This window comes from Phoca vitulina, unplaced genomic scaffold (assembly GCF_004348235.1).
Source record: "Phoca vitulina isolate PV1807 unplaced genomic scaffold, GSC_HSeal_1.0 scaffold43, whole genome shotgun sequence".
In the NCBI taxonomy this organism is placed as follows: Eukaryota; Metazoa; Chordata; class Mammalia; order Carnivora; family Phocidae; genus Phoca; species Phoca vitulina.
The window spans coordinates 2,867,119-2,889,784 of record NW_022589746.1 but is presented as its reverse complement, the minus strand read 5'-3'; the positions used below and the strand labels follow the sequence as shown (position 1 = coordinate 2,889,784).

Here is a 22,666-nt window from a genome sequence, read left to right as displayed (position 1 = left end):
TTAAAATATGTTAAGGACCAAGAACAGCACCTGTACATGATAGATACCACCACCAACACTCCCGCCATCACCATCCTCACCACCACGATCAGGGTCCTGATCACCTAGACAGGCCCATTATCAGGTTATTGCCTCTCGGCTCCAAATTTATCCCTCATTGCCTGCTCTGCAAAAATCTAGCTGGACCCTTTAAAAATAGTCTTCCTTTGCCAGCTGACCCAATATCAAGTTTTGTCAGTAGAGGAAGCTGGAGGGACATGGCTGGAGGAAGGGGTTTCCTTCCTGGTTCCAGTGTGCTCTCAGCCGGCTCCTGAAAAGTGGATGGCGTCTCTAGCACCCAGCTCCTGACATTCATAGTATTCACTTCTTACTAGTGAATTCCTCATTATTCCAATCCTCTGTCATCATGAATCGTCCTTTGTATTATACTGTCTCTGTTCAAATTACTATGTGGGCTCTGTCTCCTGATCAGACCTTGACTGAAGAAGTCTCTGCCCTCACCTCCTTGCCCTCAGTAGGAGCCCTCCGGGACCCTCAGCCTTCTCTGTGCTCTTCACACACTCCAAGTCAATTCTTGTTTAAAGATATTTGTTTTTTTCTGCCCAGAAATGCCATCGCATCTTCTCACGGCTGGTTCCTTAGACATTTCCTGTGAGACACTCTCCTAATTTCCAATCTGAAGTAGTCCCATCCAGTGCCTATGACCTCAATCACAATTTAGCTCTGTTTTAGTTCCTCCATAGCACATATCACTACACGAATTATCTTGTTCCTTCATCTGCCTCCCTCCCTAATTAAATGCAGGTTCTATGAGAGCAAAGACTATGCCTGAATTGTTTACCACTGAAGCTATGGAGAATCGTTGTCAAATGTCAAAGTACTCAATAGGTAGTTGTATAAAGAAGATGAGAAGGAAAAAGAAGAAAGGGAGGGAGGGAGAGAAGGAGGAGGGACACCATCCTATCATCCCCCCTCATTCTAATCTAGAACCCAATCCTAGTGCCCCTGATGCAACAGTTACTTTAGTGAAAGTAATCTCTCAATCACTGGTGCTCAAAATCCTGAACTCACCACTCTCAGTTACATTCCACACTCATCACAAAGACCCAAAGGGTTTTCTCGAAATTTGTCCTTATTTTTGCTCCATCTTCTCCAATAGTTCCATCATTCTCCACAGACATCAGTCATGTCTCCACGAATCATGACTCTATGACCTTAAGAGCCTCCCTACTGGCCTCTCTCATTTCATCTCCTTTCCCCTTTTTAATCTGCTCTGAATAGTGTTGCCAACCAATTTTTCTAAAACACTGCTTTTTCATCAAATTTTTCCCCACCTCTTTACAAACTCTTGTTACCGGTTTCATCAGCTTAAATACATCTGTCCACCTTCTAAGGTCTTCCTATATTGCTGCATGCTATCTAACAAGCTGCACTGTCCATACCCCCAATAACCCATGAATGAGCCAAAACATCCCCACCTGGGGACCTTCACTCATAGGAGCTCTCTCCCTCCTGATATTCTGGAAGGGGGCAGCTCCCACAAAGTCTTCACTGGCAAACACAGTCTCACTGGTCAGCTTCTTCTCTCAACTCCCATACTCCAGAAAGCAGCTGGATTTCTTTTATAAATGTATGTTGTCTTTTCCTCATCTTATCAAAAGAAGTGTGTATGCTCCATAGTTTTCTGTGGGTTCAGGTAGGGTGTTGAACAAGCAGTGGGAGATGACATTATAAACAATTGACAGCCTCCTGGAGGAAGATCAATATGAGCTCTAGGACCTGGAGGACCTGCCTTGTGGCAACCTAAGGTCCTGTTCCACCAGAACGCTCTAAGACCATCATCTGGTCTGAAACACAGTCTTTCTCATTATTCATATACTAAATCTGATAGGACACGTTTTGCATGTATCTTGTCTGGAAATTTTACTTTAGAAAAAAATGAGAAATGAGAATTTTTCACAAAGATTTTTAAGATTTTATTTATTTATTTGGCAGAGAGAGACAGCATGAGCGGGGGGGAGGAGCAAGGGGAGAGGGAGAAGCAAACTCCCTGCTGAGCAAAGAGCCCAATGCGGCACTTGATCCCAGGACCCCAGGATCATGACCTGAGCCAAAGGCAGACACTTAACTGACTGAGCCACCCAGGCACCCAAAGTGTTTGTATTTTAAAAGGGCCTCCGCCTGTGTATCTTCATCCCTTGTACTTTCCATATTTTCTCTTGAAATCATTAAGGAAAAAAAAAAAAGACTTTCTTTACAATTAAGCAAATTTTATTATGTACACTCACTGGAACATTAATTACTACTAAAATTATGATTATAAATATCATATAGTAACATAGGAAAAGTATTTATTGACACACGACCTAGTTGAAAAAAGCAGTATTTCCAAACTGAGTACATATAATTAATTACAACTGTTGTCACGCCTGAAAGATCTTAGGTATACTCAGAGTATGAGGAGTAAAATATAAATGTCAGGACAGACTGGGTCACAAACAGAGTTCTGCAAAATCTAACTCTAAATCTAAATCTAAAGTGGATTCTGGCTCCCAATTCTTTAGGACGTGACACTGATGGGAATGAAAAAGTGATATGATGGGTTCTGGTTCCTATGTCTGGGAAGTTTTACATTCAAAAGTCATATTGCCAGGTGCAGAACAGTGTTTGCAGTACTGCACCTTTCATCTAAGTGGGGATCGTAAATATATATGGTTACATTATTGAAAAGCAGTGAAAGGATAAACCCTAATTGAATGAAAACAGTTTCCTGTAGAGGGAAGTAACGGAACAGGTTGGAGAGAGGGAAGGACAGCCATACGTCTCTGAATGTACCTTGCTTTGCACATTTGACTTTGAACCATAAAGTTTGTGTTACATATTTCTAGAAACAGCAACCACTGAACTAGAAGGCCAAATAAAACAGATTAAGCCTACTGTGCATTGAGCTAACTATGCATTGAGTTGATAGATGAACTTTATCAAGGGAAATTCAAGTGATTTTTAAAACTGTAATTTAACTTTGCATCCTTAAGAACAGGAAGAACTGCAAAGAAGTTTTAAGTTGCTTTTAGTTATTACATTATCAGTAATACTATCAATATTATATATGATATACTATCATATAAAATATGGATATACCAAATATACTATATATATATATACACACACACATATTATATACATATACGTACATATGCCCCATGTCCCACTATATATGTAGTCAAATATACTATTCTATATATATATAGATAGATAACTAAATGACTGGTAGATAATTATATTAGTGATAATAGAAACCAAAATTTTCAGTGTATGAAAAAAGAAATAGAAATATAAAATTAAAGAAGTTAAGTGAAGCCATGTAATCCTAAATTTGGACTGGAAATAACAGTATGAATCTGTGATATAATTTCTTTGTCTAAAAATATCCTAGCTTTGTCTACTGAAGAGGTCAAGCAATAATAACCAACCCAGTAGTTATGAGCACTCCCAGGGCCCAGACTGTGGTCCCTAAATATCATTTCCTACTAAAAGTAACAAGGACCCCTTGCAGAAAATGCTGATTCCAGATCTGGGGCAGGAAATGTACATGATGGACCTGAAACATCTTGTTCCATCAAAAAAACAAGGATGTTAAAATATTCAGGAGCCAATTTGAAAGGGCTCTCAACCAAAGATGGGTCAATTTGAAAAAGAAAGATTCCAGGGGCGCCTGGGTGGCTCAGTCGTTAAGCATCTGCCTTCGGCTCAGGTCATGATCCCAGGGTCCTGGGATCGAGCCCCACATCGGGCTCGCTGCTCGGCAGGAAGCCTGCTTCGCCCTCTCTCACTCCCCCTGCTTGTGTTCCTGCTCTCGCTGTCTCTCTGTCAAATAAATAAATAAATAAATCTTTAAAAAAAAAGAAAAAGAAAAAGAAAGATTCCTGCAAAGAACTGAAACATAACAAATATGTTCAAAAATCCATGACCTCATAATGATACACACACACACACACACATACATTTTTTTGTTCACCTTTGGAGCATGCTAGAAAACCAATTATTATTCAGAAAATTGGTGCATAAGGAGAAAAAAATCAAATATTTATCTTGTCTTTCTTTCATAAATTGTTCCTCGGGACAATCAAATAGATGTTGAAACTAAACTTTGAGACATGTACCTCATCACCGGTCATGGTCACTGTGAGTGAATTGAGTGGCAGCCTACATATAGGAAGGAACCAGAAAACAACACTGTTGAGTTCTGTGGCATCCTGTGCAGAACATCAGTCTTTGGTCAAGTCTTAGAGTTCCTGGTTTCCCAGTCCCACAAGCCCCCTTTAAAATGATCTAAGGAATTTTCTTCTTTTATACAAGAATTCTAGCCAAAAAAATAATGAGGACAGTGATGGAATTAAAATATTACGGTTCTGAAACCCACTAGTGAAATAATAAATCCAGTCAGTAATCACCAATGTAGGTAAAAAGATGATAGGATACATGATACAAAGACACCTGAACCCAATAATCAAGTTCAAGTTCAACGCCACATGAGAGAGACAATAGTCATTATTGGCTTCCTTAGTTGATTCGGTAGAAAGTTACAACATTATCAGTGAAGGTCTCTTGACAATAAAATCAAGCCTCAATATAATCAAATCTCTAGATTAAACTACCAGGTTATGGGAAATAACATGGAAAAAAGAAACATGATGATGACCACAAAGCCACAATCAGACAAATTCTGTAGGATGGAAACCTTGGTGTCTTCAACAACAATAAAAACAGGTAATTAAAGTAAAAGGAAAGAGAACCTGCAGATTAAAAGAAACCTAAAACACATTTCTTAATTTGAATAGACCACCTGTTAAAATAAAATCAGGAGAAAATTTGGGAAAATTGGAACACTGACTGGATATCTGATGACAACAAGAAAGTCTTGTCAATATTTTTAAGTATGATAAGGGTATCACAGTTACTTTTTAAAAGCCTTTTTCTTGTTGAAGATATGAACTGACATATTTATGGATTAAATAAAATGTCTGAGAGTTGCTTCAAAATATTCCTGTTGGGGGTTGGGTGGGTGTGGTAGGTGGAATAATGACGCCCCAAAGATGTCCATGTCTTCGTCTTCAGAACCTCTGAAGGGGACTTTGCAGATGTAATTAAGGGCTTTAGGATGGGGACAGTATCCTGGATAATCTGGTGGGCCCAACGATGTCACCACTATGGTCCTCCCTCATAAGGGGGAGGCAGAAGGATCAGAATCACAGGAGAAGGTGGTACCATGACAGAAGCAGATCGGAGTGATGAGTTTTGCAATGGATGAAGGGGCCACAAGCCAAGGATACAGGTGGCCACTAGCAGCTGAAACAAATAATGAAACCAATTCTCCCCTCAGAGACTCCGGAAGGAAAGAGCCCAGCCGACACCTTGCCATTAGCCCAGTGAAACCAATGATGGACTTGTGAAAGAGAATAAATTTGTCTCAAGGTCCTAAGTGTGTGGTCATTTATTTCAGCAGCAATAGGAAACCGAGTGGGAGAGTGGATGGCCGTATAGCTAAAATCAGTTTGGCCACGCGTTGAAAATTGTTGATGTGTGTGATATGTACATGGGGGCTCATCATCCTTATTCATTACGTAATTTCTGTTTTTTTTTTTTAAGATTTTATTTGTTTATTTGAGAGAGAGAGAGAGCACGAGAGGGTGAGGGGCAGAGGGAGAAGCAGGCTCCCCACTGAGCAGGGAGCCTGATGCTGGACTCAATCCGAGGACTCCAGGATCATGACCCAAGCCGAAGGCAGACGCTTAACTGCCTGATCCACCCAGGCACCCCAATTTCTCTGGTTTTGTACATGTTTGAAATTTTTCATAGTAATTAGGGTTTTTCTTTAAGTCTTACACTAAGGGAATTTTAAAAGTCTATTTTTAAGATACTGCTTTCAAGTCTTATACATGTGGCTCACACCCAACTCCAGAATATTGTGCCAACATGAGTCTTGGAGAGTGGGGGCTCTAAGGGAGGTTGAAACCAACAGACCCTGTTACCCAAAGAATACTCTCTGTGGGACTTGGGCCAGGTGCTTTTTTCTGAGCCTCAGCTGCCTTATATATAATAACCGAGCTTCCATCTCATTGGGTTACTAGGAGGCTTAAGTAAAATAATCCATTTAAAGTATTTAGTGGATTATCTGACACAGTATCTCTTAATAAAGGTTAGCTCCCTATTATCACGGCATGTCATTTTAGCTTTCCAACAAACATTTGAAAAATGTCTCAATCTGTCTCTATCATCATTACTGTAGCCCTCTAAAATGTATTTGTGACGTAAGTCTTCAGAGCCCATTTGAATCACCCATATTCCACTTTAAAAAGCTCTTGTCTTGATTTGACTGTTCTGCTCTGATGTCTCCCGAGGTAATGAGCAACCCAGAGCCAGAGGTATTGTGCGAAGCCCAACAGCGAAGCTATCAAGAAATCTCTATCCTGGGAAAATAGCTGGCTGGCCTCTCCGTTTCCAAATACTCTCTAATCCTTTCCCGCAGGATGAAGGCCTCTGTTCCCGGTTTATTCTTCAACGTGGAAGAATCAGAACTCTCATTAGCCTAGGTAAACGGAAGGGAGAGCTTCCTTTTCCTGGCCCAAAGTTATCTCTTCCTCTGAAGCCAGCTGCAAGAAAGATCAGACCAGCTCTTTTAGGAACAAAATTGTACTTGTGGTTCTGTGCCCAGCTCCTTCTCAGCACTGCATCTTCTGCTAACTGGTGGCAATGGGCTCCTTGTGGGGCTCCAAGCTGGAGTCTATAGGCTGATGCCCAGAGGCTACAAAATACTCGGCATTTTAAAAGAAAACCCCTTTCCCCTGTACATTCTGATGTCTCAAGCTCACTGAAGTCCTTAGAGTCACACACGTAGTTGGGAGACGGGACTCACAAGCCCATTAACCGCTTCTGCACCAAAATAGTTGGGATGTTGGCTCCTGGGCAGCAGTGGAGGGAAGGGGACTGGGGGGCCCCTGCAGCCTGGCCTCCTCTTCTGTCACAGAAGTCACAACACTTCAGGGGGACGAGCAGTGAGCCAAGGAGGGCTGTCTAGACACGTATTAAGTACACTGATGAGCAAAGACTGCAATATTTTTCAAATTACTTGATACGCTTTTGAATTTCCTGAAGAAAATGACGACGTAGATTGGTATGACCCGTTCATTTTACTATAATGCTGGCAAAAAAAAAAAAAAAAAAAAATACCCCCAGGTGACAAAGCGAGGCTGAAGCTGCTACTGTTCTCCTGATAGACCCCGGGCTGCCTCGGGCTTCTTGTCACGGGCATGAAGAAGACAGAAGCAGCCACCAAACGGGGGACACCGTTTCCCCTAAAATCCACACCGACATGAGGTGGTTGGTAAAGCAATGTCGGCTACCAGGTTTTCATTCGGCTCACTTTTCACATTTTCTGCGGGCCTCGACACAGGGGATGATATTTATGTTCCTGACGTTAAGATAAAAGACCAATAAAATGGTCTAAGAGGAAAATGACCAATAATGTTGATTTTAAAGACTGTCGACCTCATCATATGTGGCTGTCGGGGCTGGAGTGTCCATTTTGTTGTTGTTCCATCAAGCTCAAAGTCTGAGGCGATGCAGAGCCAAACCTGCAGCGGGGAGGCTGGTCTGTGCCACCCGGAGACCACGGGAAGGCCGTGCACACCCACACGCGGCTTCCCATCGCGCCCCACAGACCCTGAGTCCTGCCTCTGTCCTGCTGTCACTCCACTTGACTTTGCTTGGCTAGTGAGCCCTGAAGATGGCTGCCGGGGGGCCACAGCTGCAGGAAATACCATTCTGCAGACATAAACATCTGCATCTGTAAGCGAGGAAAAAAAGCCGCTACTAACTCAGAACCACCGAAACAGCCATAGCTTCAGAGAAAGAAAAATGTTTAGTTTGGGGCGGGAGTGAGGAGGGTCCTCCGTGTTGTAACTCGCCTGCCAATGATTAAGCAGCTGGCTTTTCTAGCGTTTGACCTGTTGAGCCCTGAAAATACGGAGTACTGTCTAGAGTGGCTCACTGTTATTGTTATTAATACAACTATGTTGTCCAACAGATGCTTGGCTTCCAACCTGAGTCTCACAGTCTCTGCTGGTGACGAAATGCTAACTCCACGGCTTGGGGCATGGAGGAGAGCAGCTGTAGGACGGGAAAGATGCATGTGACTACGTGTGATTAAGACAGATCTGAATTCAGGGCTTCAAGAGGCAAGAGACGCCGACTGAGGCTTTGAGGGGGCGGTTATTGACGGTGATTATAAATCCCATCCCCAAAGCTGCCCATTCTCCTGTGTGGAAACCAGATCGGCAGTGTCCATGATCCACGTGATGTGGTAGATTTATGGACACTGTAAAAGGCTACCCTGAACGAAACCACTCCTTGACCACCCATCCTTGCCCCAGGAACTCCTGCTTTTAGACCTTTGAATAAAGTGGTGCCTGTCTCCCAAATATTTATTTATTTTTCCCTGAAAGAGTAAGACGGTGACTTGGTTATCCTCACAGTCTCCAGTTACAATTGACCAGGACCCATCCCATAAGGGGAGTGGGGGCAGGTTGTCAAAGGGGCTGGAGAGGCGCGTGAGGAAGAGAGAGAGCCCAGTATCGCAGCCTCACGTTGGAACTAGGGCCCATGTGCCCTCTAAGTGGCATATGGCCACTGGTCCCTGGAGCAGCTTGTCTGCTTTTCCCTAAACCTTATAGCCAGTCTATTCTTCTCTTACTCTTAGGCTCAGGTGGTGCTGAGACCTCAGCATTGACTGTGACAGCAACTGGCTTATACATCAGTCACCATTTTCTTTATCCGCCTCCCAAATTCTCATGTCGTGAGGTCCTGTGGCTGCTATCAGGAGTCAAACCTGGACAGGGAGGCACAGAGACCAAAGCCAAACGACTGGCCAATTTGCTCTCACGAGACCATCCCTCAGCGTGTGAATCTCTCTGTGGATATTGTCCGGCTGAATCTTAGAGAAGACTCCTTCCTCCCAGAAAGACTAAAGTAGCCTGAGAAGAAGCCAAGCTCCCACTGTCACAGCTGCTCTAGAAGGGTCTAACTGCTGACAACCTGGAAAACAAAGATGGGACCAAATTCATTCTGAAGCTGTGCGGTTACACTTAACTAAACCCTTCTAGTGCAAAGCATTCACAGACACTTCCAGAATCAGATAAAGCACACTCTATATGAGACCCTGCCCCTCCGGCAAGCAGCAGGGCAAGACAAACTTACAGAAACACATCCCCCCTTCATGCTCCAGGAAACCACACGAATGAGCGCCCTGGCACCAAAGCAACACTCTAGAGCAATGTCCATCCTGTAACTACGAGACTGGACAAACGCCATTATCGAAACCAAAGTAAACTCCACTGAACGGCAATAAATCAAGAACATTCTAGAGGCAGAGCGTCAACTAAAAGAGACAGTTCACGTACAGAATAGGGAGGTGTAGTGCTGTGACCCATCTGCCCCAGGGAAACGCATCTAACTAGCCAGGGTGTTCACTTATTTTCCCATTTCTAGAATAATAGAGGAAATCACTCAGTCAAATTGCTTTGTGTAATGGTCACAAGTCATCATCCTGGTGATTCTCTTTTCCTCAGGCCACGAGATAATTTCATGATTTCTTCAGGGGATTTTTTTTTTTTTTTTTTTAAGAAGCACAACTAAAGACCCTGTTTTTATGATGAATGGGGAGCTGCAGAATTATCTTTTGATGTTTAGCACACAATACCGTCACATAAAATTCTCCCAGCTCAAGAAATGTCATCTTTACATCAGCAGTTAACAGAGGGGGGGGGGAACAAACCTGCTTTCCGCCTGAGGCGGTTGTGATAAGGGATTTACAGCCCATCCTGGTGTGAGCTCCCGGAGATAATGAGATGCAGCCAGCTCAGAAAGTGTCGGCTGCTGCTCGCTGCTTTCTAGCTCACGCTCACGCAGCTGTTGCATGACTCAGGCTGGCTGGGGTGGCCGGGTGGGGAGGAACAGGGAGCAAAATGAGTCACAGAAAATGTTGTGTGTCATATTTTGTCTCACCTGCATTTGCCAGGGCTGCTGCAGAGCTAGCATCTCACTTTACTGAGTAAGGACACGGAGCAGAGTCTTAAAAATGACTTGCGCTCTGGAAGTGAGCGTTGGAAAAATTCCACGAGGAGTTTCGCTTGTATTAATCATGCTGCTGAAGCTAACAGGTTCATACCATGTTAGCAAATTAAACTATCGTACAATCTTGACAACGCTTCCCTGAATCCTTAAAAGTCTTCTCATTTTAATTAATGACAAATTGGATATCTACCTACTGGGGTTTCCACTGATACAGCAATTAATTTTTCTTTAAGATTTCTCAACTCCCTGCCAAAAGGCATCAAAAACACTCAAGCTATAATGGTTTCTCTTGAGTTCTCAAAAATCCCCTTAGCTTGGACATTCCCTATTGATTAATTATAATCGCCTTTTTAAAAATGTGACAGGCAACCTTGAAATGCACACACTCTGAAGCACGCTGGCCTATCTGGGGGGCCAGGGTGCACATAGGCTCAAGGAGCATGGTGGACATCACCTCTGTTCAGTCTCCCCTAGTGATCACAACTGATGTCTCTTAGCCACCTAAACGAAACAGCGTAAGGAAAACAGGAATCCTGGGCATCTGGCCAAGCCTTGAGCCTCCTTGAAAATTGGTTGATTTCTTAATTGATCTCAGTGGACAGAGTGATCCTATCACAGGTTGAAAGCAGAGGAACTTTGGGTTGAGCTGCACAAACCACAGGAGAATCTGCTGGCAGGGCCTTCTGTTTGAAATTATAATCAATCTCCTATCTACTCTCTACTCTATTAGTCAAAATCACAGTCGTCCTTTTGTTTGTTTTTTCAGGCTACTTTTAGAAACAGCACCATATCCAATTAAAGCCTTGATGCATCATTGACGAGGACGGTGCTGACAGGTGTCTATGACCTCCTCACAGGTATTCCTGTGTTCTTTTAGTTCTGACCTGGCAGTCAAAAATCTGTCTTCCCCATGTACCACATCACTCTGCTCCCCAGACTCTTCCTGCTGCACTCTGTGCTGAGAAGATCTTCCCCCTCTTCAGAGCCCCTCACTAGACAGGCCCAGAGGGCTTCTGTTCGTCCTTCCTCTTCTTCCCTTCTACCACCCCCTTCTCTAGTGCAGCATTTTTGCTCAAAGGAACACGTCAGAGGGAGAGAGGCAAGTACATTGGAGTTAATTTCTTCAAAAAATGCTATCCCTGGGTGACTGTAGCTTGAGCCCCACAGAGGGTCAAGGTGAAGTGCCTTGTAGCTCCACTAATCACAGAAGAGATAGTAAATTCCTCCCAGCCTGAGCTCTGGAGCCTGGGAGCTCAGGCCTTTCCCTTCTCAAAAACTCCACAACCAGCCAGACTGGTTCTAAAAACAGAAGCTTGCTCTAGGATCGTAGCCATTTGGTTGCAGAAACCATGGGAAGCTCTCAACCTTTGTCACAGCCATTAACAAGAACTCAATTACCTCATCTCTTTCCCTCCCCACCCTCTACAGGAGGTGCTAACAGCTGGCTAAAGGGTAGGGGGCAGAAAAAAGCTGTGTTTGGGTAATCAACAAGGGTTGGCAGACTCCAGGGGGAGGCTATTAACTACAAGCCAACATCTCCCTTCTCCCCATAATTTTACCAGGAAGATAAGGGATTCTCTTCCAGCTTAATAAAATAAGGTTGTTTTTGTTTGTTTAGAGATAGAGAGAGCATGAGTAGAGGGGGAGGGGGAGGGGCAGAGGGAGAGAGAGAATCTCAAGCAAGCTCCATGCCCAGTGTGGACCCCGACACAGGGCTCGATCACGTGACCCTGAGATCATGACCTGGGCTGAAATCAAGAGTCGGATGTTTAAATGACTGAGCCACCCAGACGCCCCTAAAATAAGGTTTTTTTTAATGTAGATTTTTTGGTTTTATAATTTTTATGGTGCCATAGCTGCTACTAAGGTAATAATAACTAGCATGTATGAAGCCCTTATTGTATATAGAAACATTCTTTATCTTACTCTATGATTGGTCCATTCTAATAACAGAAAATTGGATCTTGAAGAGATTTATTGACCTAGTGGCAGCCCACAGCTCAAAAGTAACTGCAGGGCGCCTGGGTGGCTCAGATGGTTAAGCGTCTGCCTTCGGCTCAGGTCATGATCTCAGGGTCCTGGGATCGAGTCCCGCATCGGGCTCCCTGCTCCTTGGGAGCCTGCTTCTCCCTCTGCTTCTCTCTCTCTGTCTCTAATGAATAAATAAATAAAATCTTTAAAAAAAAAAAAAAAAAAGTAACTGCACTCAAACCTAGATAATCTGATTTCAGAGCCCACACTACCTTATGATCCAGCAATCACACTGTGGGTATTTACCCATAGAATACAAAAACACCAATTCAAAGGGATACACGCACCTCTATGTTTATAGAAGCATTATTTACAGTAGCTAAGATATGGAAGCAGCCCAGATGCCCATCGATTAATGAATGGATAAAGAAGATGGGGCGTATACAAACAACGGAATACTACTCAGCCATCAACATGGCTGGAGAGTATTAGGGTAGGTGAAATAAGTCAGTCAGAGGAAGACAAATACCATATGATTTCATTCAGATGTGGAATTTAAGAAACAAAACAAACAAGCAAAGGGGAAAAAAGTAAGAGAGAGAGACACAAATCAAGAAACAGATTCAACTATAGAGAACAAGAACAAATGGATGGTTCCCAGAGGGGAGGTGGGTGGGGGGATGGGCGAAACAGGTGATGGGGATTAAGGCATGCACCTGTATACCTGAATCTAGTATTACACTGTTAATTATACTGCAATTAAAATAAAAATTTTTTAAAATTTTTAAAAATTGAAATGTCTCAGGTTATCTATATAATTATCAAGAATGAGAATGTTTGAGGATTGTTTTTATGGTCTCCGGGAAAGGGAGACCATTTGTATTCATTCCTTCCTCTGGGTGCTGCTGGTCAGTGCACGTAGGAGTAAAGAGTGGGTTCTGGCTCCACTTTGTGGACCGGGTGTATTGGCCAGATGGGACTCAGGTGGTGGTAGCATTTCTTCTAGCCCTGAAGAAAAGACACCTAATGGGAGGACTTGGGTTTAGTCTAGAGGCAAGAGCTCTACTCTCTCTTTCTAAAGAACTGTGTGTAGGCCTTTTTCAATTGATCTGAGTGCGCTGGAAACTAACTTCAGCATAACTGAACATTACAGAGGAAAAAGTTATTTCTGAGCAAAAATTCATTACTAGAGTTCTCAGAAACTGGAAAATATTGTAGTGACTCATAAGGCAAATGTAGACCCACAGCTTTATTATAAACTACACCATTTACATATACTTATGAAAATGTTACTTAGTTTTATAGGCACATCAGTCATCCTCAGTTTAGTTTCAAAATAGTAAACTAGGATGGTGTGGACTCTAATTGCATATAAATTTTACCAGTAGTTTCCCTATCCTTGTTTTTCCTTCTTTTTTTGCCTACTCTTTCCAAATTCATGCCATCTTGCTATATTTTGTGTATTATTTTTTTTCTGGATGTGTGTGTCTTTATGTATTTAAGAATTAATATTTTAAGTATACTTAAGATTTTTCTGGTATAAGATTGCTTCTCTTGGCAAGTTAGACAATATGGCCAAATTGCTCCAAAATTCAGAAGTGGGTGAATCCAATAATGAATTATTTTTATAACGGTTTTCATGTACAGTTGACCCTTGAACAATGCACAGTTGAAAATCCATGTAGAACTTCTGACTTCCCAAAAACATAACTACTGATAGCCCATTGTTGCCTGAAAGCCTTTCTGATAACAAAAGCAGTCAATAAACACATATTTTGTATGTTATGTGTATTTGATGCCATATTCTTACAATATAGTCTGCAGCCCCTGTTTTTTTCCAGGAGTGGTTGGTAACAGCCACATGAAGAGTGTTTTTGCATTTGTTATGAATGTGTTCATGAGGACTTTCCAGTATATCCTCAAAAAAACTGCCTTTGGGGCACCTGGGTGGCTCAGTCGTTAAGCGTCTGCCTTCAGCTCAGGTGATGGTCCCAGGGTCCTGGGATCGAGCCCCACATCGGGCTCCCTGCTTGGCGGAGAGTCTGCTTCTCCCTCTCCCACTCCCCCTGCTTGTGTTCCCTCTCTCGCTGTGTCTCTCTCTTTCAAATAAATAAATAAAATCTTAAAAAAAAAAAAAAGAAAACTGCCTTTAAGGGGCACCTGGGTGGCTCAGTCGGTTAAGTGTCTTACTCTTGATCTCAGCTCAGGGTTTGATCTCCAGGTCCTGAGTTCAAACCCCATGTTGGGCTCCACACTGGGCGTGGGCCTACTTTAAAAAAAAAAAAATATTATATATATATATATATATAGAGAGAGAGAGAGAGAGAGGGAGGGAGAGAGAGTAAGCTAGAGGGCAAAAATGTCATTAAGAAAATCATAAAGAAGAGAAAATATACTTGCAGTACTCTACCGGATTTATAAAAAAAAAAAATCCCCATGTAAGTGGACCTACATAGTTCAAACCCGTGTTATTCAAGAGCCAGCTGTATAGATTTGTAGGATCAATTTATCTGGTTTTAGAAGGGAAATGTGGGCTTGCTACAAATGTATCAACCTATGGGTGAAATCGTAAGAGTTTCCTGAGCAGGCCATTGAGGCGAGAAGGCAGGACACAGACAGTTAAAAGGAAAACTCGTGTCCCAAGGCTGTGCGATCAAAGAGCAGGCTCGAGAAAGCCAGAAGACAAGAGAGGAGCCAGAAGAGGGAGAAATCACAGTGGGCCACATCTACTTCAGTAGAATCTGAAAGGACAGAGAGGGTTCAACTCAGTAGAGAGCCTGCTCATCGGGCGGGGATGAGAAGTCTCCTGCTAATGAGACAGAGCTGATACAAACAGCCCCCGGCAAGGAATGGAGGTGGATGCAGGAGGGTCACGGCAAATCAGGGAGGGGAAAGGAAGAAGCTGAGAATCTACATTTTTCTGAGACAGCAGAGGCAAAGCAGAAAGGGGTCAAGACCGTGCAGAAGCAGTGAGAAAGGCACCGAGCTCGCCGTGAAGAAGTGAGGTCTGGGGAGACCTCCTTTGATGTGTGTGCCCGTTAAGAAAGAGAGGAGGAAGGCATATGTCAGCAACGGAACAAGAAAGTATGAAAAAACAAATGGCGGCTTCCACGTGGGGTATGCTTTCTTTTCTTTGTACCAAGAGGGGGGACGGGGTTCCCATGGCAGCCAGTTGCTTATCTCCTGGCTGCCATTTCTTACACTCATTTCCCTCAACAGCTTTTGAAATAAGTTCAATATGGGTTGAAAATGGATTGTTCCAGGTGCACAGGAACTTCAAAATTACCTTGCGTAATTTGGCATAAAGGGCATTCCATGTGGGATCTCAAAGAATTCCATTCATTGTTCAGGGCGGGCAGTCGCCCCGCCTGCAGTGAGGGCTAGAGCACTCTGTCGGGTTTGGAATACACTCCTAGGATAAGCAGACTCTTCGGCATTTAGCTGTTCTGCCGCCGAGGGCCAGGCACCTGAATCAGGCTCATGAATTCTCGCCTCAAGTCCCCACTAGCTGCCACCACATTTTAGATTCTTGCTCCTCTGCACGTTCCAACCTGCCTCTTCAGTCTCCACGCCCTGCTTTCATCGACTCTGTGAAGCCTGAGTGCTGACCCCTCTTCTTGTAGAATTAACTCCCTTTTGCCTCTGTGGATGGATGGAGTGGGCGTATGCTAAGTGTGATCTCTGGTTCACTATTAGAAAATAAGTAAAGGCATGTTATAGTTGGCACCGTCTCTGATACTTGGTGTAATGCAATCACGAGCAGGCACTGTATTATGTTTCAAAACTTGAATACACGTAGCGCTACCTACATACAAAATAGCTCAAGGACAAGACCACTTTCAAGGACAAAACTTAAATGGGTAAAATGAAAACGTAAAATCAATTTCTAAAACGTCCTTCCCATACCCAAGTGGACGCTCGTGTGCGCAGCAAATAGAAACAAGTACCCGCAGAGAGCGTATCTGCAGCTGGGATTCCCATCCTCACTGGATCGTGGGCAATCAGTCATCCACTCTTGCTTCTGGCCGTGACGGGCAGGCTCTCGGAGCCGTGGGTGAGGGAACAGAACTTGGTCTCTGAGGCACGCCTCAGAGTGTCTTCTGCATGCTGCCTTACACAGAAGGTCAATACCATTTTGCCAGATGGGTACTCCAAACTCCAGGGAGCTGTCTGACTCTCAGTTTCTACCAACTTCTGACGTGAAACCAGAGCCATCCACACAGGCAAGCTGAGAGGTAGTCGGGGGGTCCAGGTAGGAAGCCACCAGGACGTTTCCCTCTCTGCTCACCCCTGCTGGTCACCTTTGTTCATCAGCAGAGCGAGTTCACCCAGCCACCACTTCCTAGTAAAGCCGACCATATGGAAATTTCAAGATAATTAGAAACTAATCACTAATTTTTTAAAAAAAGAAGCAAATCACCTTGTGAAAGATGTCAGTCTAAATTTCAAAGTAAAGTTCAGAGAAAACCGATATATGTCTGATAGTCTTTTCTAAAGCTAAGAAGGGCCTCTAAGAAGTATCTAACGATTTCTATATTCAAAACGAATTTTAATGATTTTTCTGCTTTCTGATTATAAAAGTCTGATACATACTCTGGGCGAGGGGAGGGGGGGATACTTAAGAAACATAGAAGAGCACAAGGAAACAAAAGTAACCTATAATCCAGTGAACCGTACTGACAAAGTTTTCATATTCAACTGCAGAAAAAAAAAAATAGCAATAGAACCAGAAGAGCCTAGAAGAAAGAGACAGTTTCCCATTAGTCATGCATACGAGAGATTCCACGAGGTTAAATGGAACCACTACTCCTTAGCCATAGGGTAGAGGGCTTGGGGTACACTAGCCAGGGACATGGGTTTGCCATTGGACAATAATGAATTTCTCCTGCACAACACTTAAAGATAGAACATATGGTCAATAAAAAAATGCAACCCGTCTATACAACTTTTGAATATTTCTGTTGAGTCTTTGGGAAAGACAGCTAACAGAGAAGATGTAGTAACGGAGACAAAGGAAATTAAAGCAAGGTTTGGCCATAAGGGAAAGTTAGCCAGCCCAAAATATCACCCTTAACTCTTAACCTCTGGAGACAATAAATCTGAGGGAGTAAGAATAAGTGAGGAAAGCTCTTTAAGAGTAGATTTGTTGTTGTTGTTGTTGTTCTATTCTGTTATATACCATTAAGATTTAATGGCAAGACAAATGGATTCTGGGGCATTATATGTCCTTAGGCTGCCTTAACTTTTTGAATCTAATAGTTGAAAATAAAGTATCAAGATACAACTGCTATTTAGCCATTCATTCTTGCACTAAATATAATTTTACTGAATGTTTACCACATGCCAAACAGCATGCCAGCCACTTGGAAGACAAAGCAAGTAAGGCATGGAACCCATTCTCCAGGCCCTCACAGTCTAATAGAATCAGACAGAAATCATTGCAACAAATTGTCCTAAGTGGCTCCCACTGTGGATGCCAAGAAGGCAGCAGAAGGCCACAAAGCTTTATAGAGAAGGCATACTGTGCTGAGCCACGAGGATGAATGTGCACCCAGGGGCTAGGGAGGGAGGGCTCCTGAGTCAGAGGCTGTAGTGGTGGGAACAGAGAGGAAAGCAGCAAGGGTCTGGGTCTGTGGCCTGGCCATGTGATTCAGGCGACAGCCACCCTCCTGCCTGTCCAGAGAAGAGAAGGGAAGGAGGAACATCCGTGACACAGGTGAGCAAGGAAAAACCCCCAAGTAGTAGCTCTCGTCTGTAGAAGGGGAAACAGGGACATACATGTATCTAACTTAGAACTCAGATGACTTTTGTTATCAGTTCATTTTCTTCTAGAAAACAAGGTGTATTTGCCAGAAGCGTGTTGGTGTCTCTGCCTTTCGCCGAGAGAGAGAAATGGTAAGCCATATTCTCTCCCCAGTCACTCCCTGATAGGAAGTTTATTATTAAAGGAGAGAATATGACCTCCTTCTGATTCATAGACTTCCAGTCAATGCAATGTTACTAAAAGAGAATTTTCAAAATAAATAGAATGACCATGAAATATGTTTATTTTTCAATTGCAAATTTGTGTGATTATATATGTGTATGTGTACATATACGTGTATATTTATATATATATGTCTATATTTATTCTCATGTACGTTACATGAAATAGAGTTTATAGGTGTAATTTACAAATGCATGATTTTACTATTTATCTACTGACAATTACACTTGACTGAATAGGTATCCTGAGTATGTAAAATAACATAATTGATTTAAGAGCATCGACTCTTTTGTAGCTTTAACATAGTTTGATAGCAAATAAAACCAAAACAAGTTTTGAAAAAAACTTTGTGAATTTTTTTAGGCATTCAAATTCAGAAGGGAATTTCTTTTCTTCTTTTTTTATAGAACTCAGACTGTTAAAAGGCAAATCTTTGTTTAAATATAGACTAAAAGCCCCCATTTAATATTTGCCTGCTTTGTTTTGTCCCATGCAGGTACCCCTGCGAAATGCTGACAGAATCAGATACTTCCTAACTTCCTACTTCACTTGACTTTCTTGATGGGGAGTGGGATGTTGAGCCCAGCAATCTGTCTCCGTGTGTGCTGAGATAGTAACAAAGATACTCTTGTCATTTAGATTTGTTCCCCAAATCATGACTGGCCACATCCAAATCTCGCTGTAGCACTGATCATAAATCGTGTCCTCCGTGCATTCAAAGGGGGAAATGAACATTCTTTTCAGTTCTTAGCCACTTCCTTTTGAAATCCCTGGAAGACCAAGAGAGGCTGCAGACAGTGGAAATAAGCAACAAAGATTTCCATCAGCATCTCGCCTTGCTTTGGTCAACATCCCGCAGTATTAAATGAGCAACCACTATGATGCAAACTGTTCCAGGCGCGAAAAACTGGTCTTGTGTTTTAAGATGTTGGTTCTCGTGGAAAGAACTGGGACTGGGAGGCAACCCTCGCTCCTCGGCCCAGTGGGGAGGACGGTTCAGGAGGGGGAGACTGACCATTCCCATACTTCCCACAGCATCCAGTCTGGCCTCCTGCTCTAAGGCAGCAGTAAAACTCCCTACACACACCTGAAGGTGCACCTAGCCTCTGTCTGCAACTCTGCCTACCGCCCACTGCCTTCCCTCCTATCCCAGTGTTTCTACCACAACAGTTCAGACACATCTGCACCAGATCTCTTACAGCTTCAAGCTTCAAGCAAAGGAAAAGGCGCTCAGGAAGTAGTCTGCAGGGTGGGTCAGCTGCCACTCTGGTCATCTGAGGCTGTTGACGGATCCTAAGTGACGAATATATGCGACTCATGCAGCCACAAGGCCGGAGGGGCAGAGAGGGAGGCAGAAGGTGATGGAAGATGGGACTGGGGGTGGGGCGTGGCTATAAGTTAACTGCATTCACTCAACCATTAACTCACCAACTATTTGTGGGATACCCTTACACTGTTCAGCACCATCAAATCACAGAGGATACACGCTGAACAAGACAGACATGATCAGCAATACCTCTCATTCAGCATTTTAAAAGTGAAAAGAATTCAAGGCAAGCACATTTCTCAGTCTTGGGGAGTCATGGAAGGCTTCAAGAAGGGGACAGCTAAAGCATGAAGGATGAAAAGATGTAGACAGATGTAGGGCCACTGGGGGCGGAGCTGGGAGCGGCCACTGGGGTGCATGCAAGGGGAATGGTGACAGTGAGTGTGCCACAGGGAGGACACTGGCCAGTCCCAGGCCAGAGCATCTGACCCTCTTGAAGGGGACTCCAAATCCCTAGATATTGGGTTGAGCCATAGGAAACCATCATCTTTCCAGATCAACGTGATCTAATATCAATAATTTCACACGGCTTAACCAAGTACTTCCCTGGATAACATCCCTTGACCATTTCCGGTCTCAATTAGTTTCTCCACAGGAAAAAGCACACAGTGGCATTGGGAAACATGACAGAATCAGTACAAGTGAGTACTGGTGGTGGGGTGACGGTGGCAGGGTGATGACGCTGAAGGACACACAGAGGCCACATGGAAAATGCAAGGAGCCACAGTAAGATGTTTGGGCTTTATCCTTAAGATGATGGGGATGACCAAATTTGTATTTTAAGGTGCTCACTCAAGACCACCTGGAAAGTAGAGTGGGAAGGGTGACGAGACGGAAAAACATAAAAAGCAGCTATTACGGTCGTTCAGCGAGAGAAGACAGACCCACAGGAGCAGGGGAAGTTTGGGCGGGCTCGAGGGCATACAAGAGGCCAGCCTGGCAGGATGGCAGGACTGGGGGACCCGGAGCGGGAGGCGAGGGCCCGGGGAGGGAATGTAGGTGTCACACAGGCCAGGTGCAAGGGCCCATCCAGCCGGGTGATGGACCGTTCTCCGGGCTGGATACACAGCAGGAGGACCTGGTGTGGAGGGAAAAGGATGAGTCCTGGGCGCGACTGCTCCCTCAGTTCCGATGAAGAGGAGAGTGAAGATCAGAAGCAGCAGGAAGCGAAGGGAACGAACGTTTGCTGACTGCCCACTAAGTGCGGGCTTTATCTCTGCTATTTACTTAAATGCACGCCCTGACTCGAGAAGGCAGGTACCCCTCCTTCAGCTTTATCACTGGGAGGCTGACGGCGGATGTTCACTGGAGGTTAGGCAGTTGGATAAGCTGTAGAGCCACATTCTCAATGGGTGTCTCTCCACCAACGCCCAAGCTCCTTCCACTCGGAGCTGCGGACCAGTAACCCAGTGGGTGCGGTGTGGTGTATGGTGTGTGCGGTGCTTACGGCTAAAAATGTTAGCTGGATACGGTCAACAGGGATATGCTGAAACCTGCCTGAGTACACAGAAGAGAAGGAGAGGATGCACTCAGAGCAGAGCACCTGATCCAGATGAGTATCCTACTTTCTAAGGAGGGGAGACATTTCCTTCAAGGATGCTCATACCTGCGTGCCCTTACCCCACACTCTCTACTGACCACCTTTGTCACAGGTCCTCCCTGTGTCTAGGGCGCCAGAGGCAGGGGAAACAGCAGTCAATGGTTGGAAGAACTAGCTTTGCAAGCTTTAGAACAAATCCCATAGTACCTTCCCTGCCCCGCAGAGCAGAACTCAGCAAAACAGCATCTCTCAGTATCTCTTAAAGGACAAGCATTTTAGCCAATGGCGTTATCTGAGCCCACAAAGGTTTAAGGCATAGCCTATTTAAAGAGTTATTTAACAATTCCAAAAGAGTAGCAAAACAGTCCATAAAGCTAAATGACTCCCAGGGAAGAAAGTACACATTACATTCTCATACTTGTTTCCTTAATTAGGAACAGATCCTGGTGGCTGGGATTTATTTTCATGAGCACACATCCACAAAAATGAGAAACATCTTGACATGCTGCAACATCCGTAATGTTTCTCAAATCTGAATTCCTAATTGGGTTTAAAAAAAAATAGCAACCGTGAATTTCCATGTTGGTTTTGATTCAGGATTCAAAACAGAACCTAAGATGTGCATTTTTTTTATATTGTTCCAAAACATGTATAAGCTGGGTCAAAATCCATAAGACCCACTTCAGACATTAAAAAGAAAAAAACAGACAAAGGCACGAATTCGGAATTTAACATGGCAAAGAAGATTCATCTTATGGAACATGAAAACTAACTTGTGATCTCCCCCAGACACTTTTAAACATCTTCACCTATTTACCTTTTATAAAGAGGAGAAAAGGACTGGGGGATGTTTATATGGCACCTGCTTGAATCCTGTTACAAAATTCAAAGGATTCCTTTTTGTGTGTTTTTCTTTGTTCACTTATTACAGAAATTGGTGAGCCTTTCTCTTTGCTTTCACTAAATTCTGTCACAGTCAAGAACCCGGGTGCACCGTGGAGTCGGTAATGAAGACATTCTTATCCTTACCTACGCAGCTTATCCTCAAGCATTTCCATGTACTTCAGAGCATTCTCCTTCACACCCATTTCTGCAAAACAAAAATCCAAAGTTGAGGCAATTGTACTCAAAGATTGAACAAAACCCAGAAGTGCTCAACTAACAGCCCAAAACCAAAGGATCGCAGTCAGGCCGACAGTAATGATCACCTCCTAGGTTTGGAAAGCACGCGAATCCACTGGGGTGGCCGCCTGGAGCCAGGTGCTGGAAATGCTGAGAAACACATGGAAACCTGATCCCGACAGAACTTGAGCTGAGTTGCCATCAACGGCTCAGCTTCCAAAGCTGAGAGGTCAGTGGCCTCTAGAGATAAACTCAGAGCCTCGTAATCACCATATGCTGGAGGAATAGATGATTGTTGTGCCCCCATGGATCAAAGAGGCACTTTACTCATAAAAAGAGATTTGGTCTTTTGTAAGTGACGAAAATGTTGATTTTTTTTCTGTCCTCTTAATACGTTAAAAAAAATCAAAATGTTGGGCGCCTGGGTGGCTCAGTGGGTTAAGTGTCTGCCTTTGGCTCAGGTTGTGATCCCGGGATCCGAGGGGAGCCTGCTTCTCCCTCTGCCTCTCTCTCTCTCTCTCTCATGAATAAATAAATAAAATCTTTTTAAAAAATCAAAAAGGTTGATTTGACATTGTCACTTTTTTAA

General features: G+C 43.7%; 1 protein-coding gene across 1 annotated transcript in view; it reads right to left on the bottom strand.

The window, feature by feature from the left end:
• Positions 1 to 22,666, bottom strand: part of DISC1 (DISC1 scaffold protein) — a 351,558-nt gene that overhangs the window by 51,825 nt on the left and 277,067 nt on the right. Inside the window, exon 10 of the mRNA XM_032430420.1 lies at positions 21,985 to 22,045. Coding sequence (XP_032286311.1) covers positions 21,985 to 22,045 — 61 coding nt within the window. The remainder of the gene's footprint in view (positions 1 to 21,984; positions 22,046 to 22,666) is intronic.